This window comes from Hypanus sabinus, chromosome 4 (assembly GCF_030144855.1).
Source record: "Hypanus sabinus isolate sHypSab1 chromosome 4, sHypSab1.hap1, whole genome shotgun sequence".
Lineage (NCBI taxonomy): Eukaryota > Metazoa > Chordata > Chondrichthyes > Myliobatiformes > Dasyatidae > Hypanus > Hypanus sabinus.
Genome location: NC_082709.1, coordinates 7390792 through 7396572, shown reverse-complemented (window position 1 = coordinate 7396572; position 5781 = coordinate 7390792). Strand labels below are relative to the sequence as shown.

Below are 5781 nucleotides of genomic sequence, written 5' to 3'. Positions count from 1 at the left end.
ACGTATATAATATTAATGAAGAATCATTGTTTTAAAAGTCTTGCTAATATTATTATTAGCTTTAAATTCTCTGCAGGTTTAAGTGAACATAAACCTCTATATAAAAAGAAAAATAAATGTACATTTCACTGAAGAAACAAGGAATTCTGTCATGATATATTCTTCTGTGATAAAAGAAATATGCAGAAATGCACCCTAGCTGCAAGTTAGACATACTAAATTGCTCTGGAAAGATAAAATGGTGTCCCATTTCCTGGGGATAATGTCTACCTTGTTTAGTTGCTTGGCTATCTTGAGTGAGCTTGTAATTTTAACTTCAGCATCCAAAAAGGAGTCAAGATACATCTTCTAACAAGTGGAAGAGGCATTATATCTCACAGTCCCATGACAGTCTTTACAAGAGGGTCTCTCTATTTTAACTTTACAGGTAAGCATGATCGAAAACTTAACAATCTTATTTGACTAGAGCTACCGATACATTAGTACTTCAGCAGCACGGAAACCGGAGGGTCGGGTTTATAACGATGAGGTGGAAAGTTACAACATCTGTGAAAGTCATTTTCCAATTAGTTTTACCTTGAGCGACGTAATTACATTGATAAACATATAGAGATATAAATCTATATAGCACCGTTTAAAAATACGACTGGCGTCACATCGTTAACGGAAGTACGTTTTGAATCTTGATTTACATTGAATTAATGAATTAAGTCTGGTAGTTCTTCCGCGATGAAGCTCACAGCAAATATTGTACTCACTGTTTTTTTTTAAATTAAAAAGAATGCTGCTTCAGTTCTGTAACGCAAGTTAATATATTGCCCAAGTTTCAATTATGGAAACCTAGGAAAGCAACAAGACTTTTTATAGCAGTTTTGTAAGAAACTTTGCTTCAAAATGCAATAATTAATCTTTGGACGTCTCTCAGAAGTTTAGCTAAAATTGAAGTGTTAGTTTTCGTATGACCTTTGTTTTTTTCACGTTTGCTTATTGCAAAGACTCTGGGAAGTGGATCTGCAAGACCCAACGGAGAACCCCCTTATTACGTCTCATCTGGGTTTTTTATTTATTTGGGAAGCGACGTTTGCGATTGGCCAGCCCCGCCGCTGGCACAGGGAGTCCACCCCCGGGGGCCTGACGCTGAGCCCGCTGATTGGCGGAGCGCACGTGCCTGCCATTCACGTGCTTCCGGTTGCTGGAAAAAGTGTCTGAGAGAGGCTGCGATTTAGGAGTTTGCAAAAGCTCGCCCTGTCAGAGAATCGCCACGGACTCCAAACAAAGATCAGTGCAGTGCCAGCTTTGCATGGCACAGTAAGGATGAAAAGTGGAGGTGAAAGCACTGAAACACCCACCATGCCAAGTACATAGTGCAGCTGTCCTTCAAAAACGAGGGGGGGAGAAGACTGCCAAAAGACATCGAAGAAGGTGTTTGGCTTTCAACGTCTTGGATACGTCGCCGATCAAGTGGGGCAAGGATCAAGCCGGCGCAATTGACAGCTCGCAATATGGAAGAGCAAAAGGATCAAAACATTCATGTGGAGAGTAGGGAATCGAGCGAGGCGGATCGCGTTTCGCTCTCTCCGCCCTTCCAGTCGCCTCAAATACAGCCCCATCCAGCGGCGCAGCAGCCGCACAGAAACACTAACTTTTTTATTGACAATATCTTGAGGCCGGACTTTGGGTGTAAGAAGGAGCGAGATCGGGCGCAGACGTCCGGCAGAGAAAACGTCAATCCCCTTACGAGGCCGTCAAACACATCGAGTCTAAGTGCGGATTCAGACTGTAGTGACAGCTCCTCGCAGCCGACCAAGCAGTCCCAACCAAAGCAAAACGAAGGCGATGGAACTAATTCGACAAAGTATGCAGAAAACACTGGCTCAGCGCTTATGCTTATGGGGGCTAATGCAGAACCTTTATCCAACACGGAGGGAGTCAAAACGCCAACATCTGCGACTCTAATGTGGCCTGCCTGGGTTTATTGTACGAGATATTCAGATAGACCGTCTTCTGGTAAGAAATTATAATGCCTGTAATGCAAGCAAGAAAAAGTACAATCGGTCAACAAAAAACAACTTTTTCTTTGTAAATTTACTGCAGGCAAATGGCTGTTTTTTTTTAAAAAGAATCTATGAATTCTGAAAGCAGTGGGCGTAGTTTTTAACCTTATAGAGTATTTATCCCACGCTTTTTTTGTGTGTCTGAACCAAGCGGCGCAATAAAAGAATGGCTTGTCACAATCCTAAAACAGAGAAGATTGTACCAGAAGTTAAACTTTTGGGTATTTCAGATCAATAGTGTTGAAGTTATGTGACCTAAACAATTGGCAAACACAACGGTGGAAACAGTGACACGAAGCAGGACTTGAAGTTTTGGGCCTTGGCGTCGGTTAGTCTTTGCAGGCCGGGGAAATGAAACTATATCGTACAGCATTCGCTGCAGATTCAGCCCGTTAACGACGATAAAATTAAAATAATCGAAATTTAGAGAATTTGGATATTTTTTCTTAAACCACGGCGCTTACTGCTTCAACGCATAATTGCTCGGAAAGCTTGCTCGCCGATGCAGATAGAATTAATTCAGTTCAGAGCCTACTCTGGCTAAAAAACTATAATTTGGTAATCATTTTAATTATGATCAACGACCCGCTCTAGATATATTTTTATTCTGTCAGTTCCTGATGTATTTAATAGCCGAGACAGTCGTTTAATTATTATTTTGATGGTGTTGGGACCCAGTAAAGAAAAGGCAAATTCGAATTTTAATGATTTAAACTCTTCTTGAACGCTTATTAATTCTTGTTCATGAATATATACTCACATTTGCCCGCTCGAGGTTCTCACTGTACAAGGAAAAAAAAATAATGATTTTACTGAAAATGGCAGATTGAGGGATTTCTTATGGTCAGAGTAAAATCAAAAGCAGCAAGGAATCACATCAGGGTATAAATAGCGTAATTTGGACAGACCCTTCCTCAGAAAGTCGGGAAACGGAAAGCATCGATTAAGGAAGGTTTCTGGTGTATACGTTTAGTAAAGGTTTAACCGGCTGATTTATGCATTGGCCGCTGTGTGCGGCGGCCTGGCGGGACGGTTACGCTGGCGATTTGCAGAAGACGAAGAGAAATGCCCTGTCACTGAAAGCGATCCTGCAAACTTCTGCCTCCATGAAGTGTGAGTTTCAGCTAATCATGGCGCCGAGCTCCACAAACCAAGAAAAGCCAGCTTGATTGACTAGTTGATTGATTGATTGAGCTGTCAGGCTAAACATTTAGCAAAACGTCACTTTTTAGCTTTTCAGTCAAGGAGTAATATGATTTTATTAACATTTACCAGCGCTGTTTAAGCTCGTTGTTCAATGAATGCGGTAATTGTGGGAAATATAAAACGTGATTTTACAGTCGTCTTTAATATTGACAGGGGGGTTTAACTGTAATCACACCAAGAAAACACAAGGCTGCTTCTAGTGTGTTTATGTGCTGTTTTTTTTCCCCCACAATATCCTCTGCTCACACATTGCTGGTTAGTATAATCTTACATCAATGGTTGTAGGAGATGTTGTGATATGATGTTATCTAATTTGGTATATCTGGATCGTATGAAGGCAACCATTCCAGCTGAAAGAACAGATTTCCCCGTCTCTGAAGGCGCTGTAATATTTTCTGTAAAATTCATACAAAAGTACTGTATTTTGTTACACGTGACTTTGGTTCTTTTTTTTTGAATTTTGGTAAACTTCAGTATACAGGTAATAGTGAAAATTTACAGGATCTTCTCATTTTATTTAAAAATAGCCGATTTTAAGAGGGTAACAAACTGTGGGCAACACACCTAGAATGTGAATTGTAAAGAACAGTAGCTGCAGCCTAGAAGTTGAACTCTCTCCCGTTCTTATCCAAGCCTATTGTAAACCACAAATTATACTTATTGTTCTTTAAAAGGCGGCGCAACTTACTCTTGTTCAGGAACAGAGCTATCTGCTCACTATTGTCCACTGGCAGACAGTACACCTCCACCGTATTTGAAAAGAACCGACTTAAAAGAAAATGCCTAATTTCTGCTCAAGGATGAAAATGAATTGGGGGTGGGGAGTTCCGTCCATGGGCAATGATTTGAATTTTCAGTTATTTTACCTTTACTGAAAAGTCATTCATGCCTTTTCGCTATCTCCTAAAGAAACACTGCAGTGCTATCTTCTTCTTTGCACGCAGATGTACATCTAGTAACCTTTGGTTAGCCAATAAGACTAAAAGTGCAAACCTTTATAATGTTAATAAACTTGTATATATCGAATGCCTTAAACAAAAAATAAACGCACCCTGCAATTCCTGCAGGACAAAGGATCAAACGTCGCTACACAAGATTCCGTACACGATTAAACATTAAATCAAATACGGATTTCCCGTGGCAGCATTGTTTTGTGGTGGGATATGTACTTTGCGCCATTTTGTTAATTTTAAGACCATAAATATGGCCGCCTATTTAAAGGGCGGCCGTACTCATTGATTTGTATATTTAGCGGTATAGGTCTCTGAAAGGTTTGTGGGAATAGATTTGAAAGGAAGAGTTTGAAAGCGTGACCATGTGTGTGTTTTTATTTACTGTTTCCACAGGTCCCCGAACTCGAAAACTGAAGAAGAAGAAGAGTGAGAAAGAAGACAAGCGGCCACGGACAGCGTTCACAGCCGAGCAGCTGCAGAGACTCAAAGCAGAATTCCAAACCAATCGCTACATCACCGAGCAGAGGCGGCAAACGTTAGCACAAGAACTCAATCTGAACGAATCTCAGATCAAAATCTGGTTCCAGAACAAGAGGGCGAAGATCAAGAAAGCCAGCGGCCTGAAGAACGGCTTGGCTCTGCATCTAATGGCCCAGGGACTTTATAATCATTCCACCACAACAATTCAAGACGAGAAAGAGGACAGTGACTGATATTCCGTTTCATTCTGTTGAAATAAAGGACTGTGACAGGTGCTATTTAAATTGGATCTGCGTGTATCTATATGGACTGAATTATAATACAAGCATTTTAAAATTATATATAACCAAACACATTATGACGTTGTATATATTTAATTTCAGGTAAGGAGATGCCGAGAGATCCCTGCTTGACCGAGATTTTATCATTTCCGTTCTCAATGTTGTCGCTGATCGTTTTAGTCAATGTCAGGTCTAGAGATTTTATGTGAACCCGGTCTTTTCTGAACTTGTTCAGAAACATAAACAGACTACGTAATGAATCGCCGCTACATGCCAAAGATTTTACTATGTTGAGAAATGATGTAGCTTCAAATAAAGTGTAGACTGTGCTCCATGCACATTCTGACTAATAGTTTGGTATCGTACTCTTTTCTTTCTCTCTCAGCTCTGTATTTGAATTAGAGGGCCCGCAAAGGAGCGTCAAGGAAAGGAAAAGATAATTAATGATAGTAATAATAATTAAATACATCAATTATAATTCTTGGCTCATGTGACGTTTTAAATAGGAGGGAATTCTACCCTGTAAAATGCAGTGGATCTAACATCATAAATATCTATTTCTCCAGAAGTGCGAATGTTATAGGCACATTGTATCACCTTTAATTGCTAATTGTCAACTCGCTTCCTAAAAAAAAAGTCTCTTTTTTTGAAGCACCCTTAGATACACTTAATGGAGGGAAATCTGATGTATGCAATGGGCAGAGTGATGTGATTTCCCTCTGATTTTGCACATTTTCGAAAAGGCGTGCATCTTAGGCACTGTATGTTACCGCTAGAGCTCAGATTGCACCGCCTTTGCATATAGGG

At 40.2% G+C, this 5781-nt stretch overlaps 1 protein-coding gene across 1 annotated transcript; it reads left to right on the top strand.

Annotated features, from left to right (window-relative positions):
• Nucleotides 1-1288: 1288 nt before the first annotated feature.
• On the top strand, nt 1289-5315 carry en1a (engrailed homeobox 1a). Its single transcript, XM_059966045.1, has 3 exons — nt 1289-2007; nt 4607-4965; nt 5077-5315. Exons 1-2 carry the CDS (start codon nt 1503-1505, stop codon nt 4924-4926), a joined length of 825 nt encoding a protein of 274 aa, XP_059822028.1. The 5' UTR covers nt 1289-1502; the 3' UTR covers nt 4927-4965; nt 5077-5315.
• Nucleotides 5316-5781: the final 466 nt, after the last annotated feature.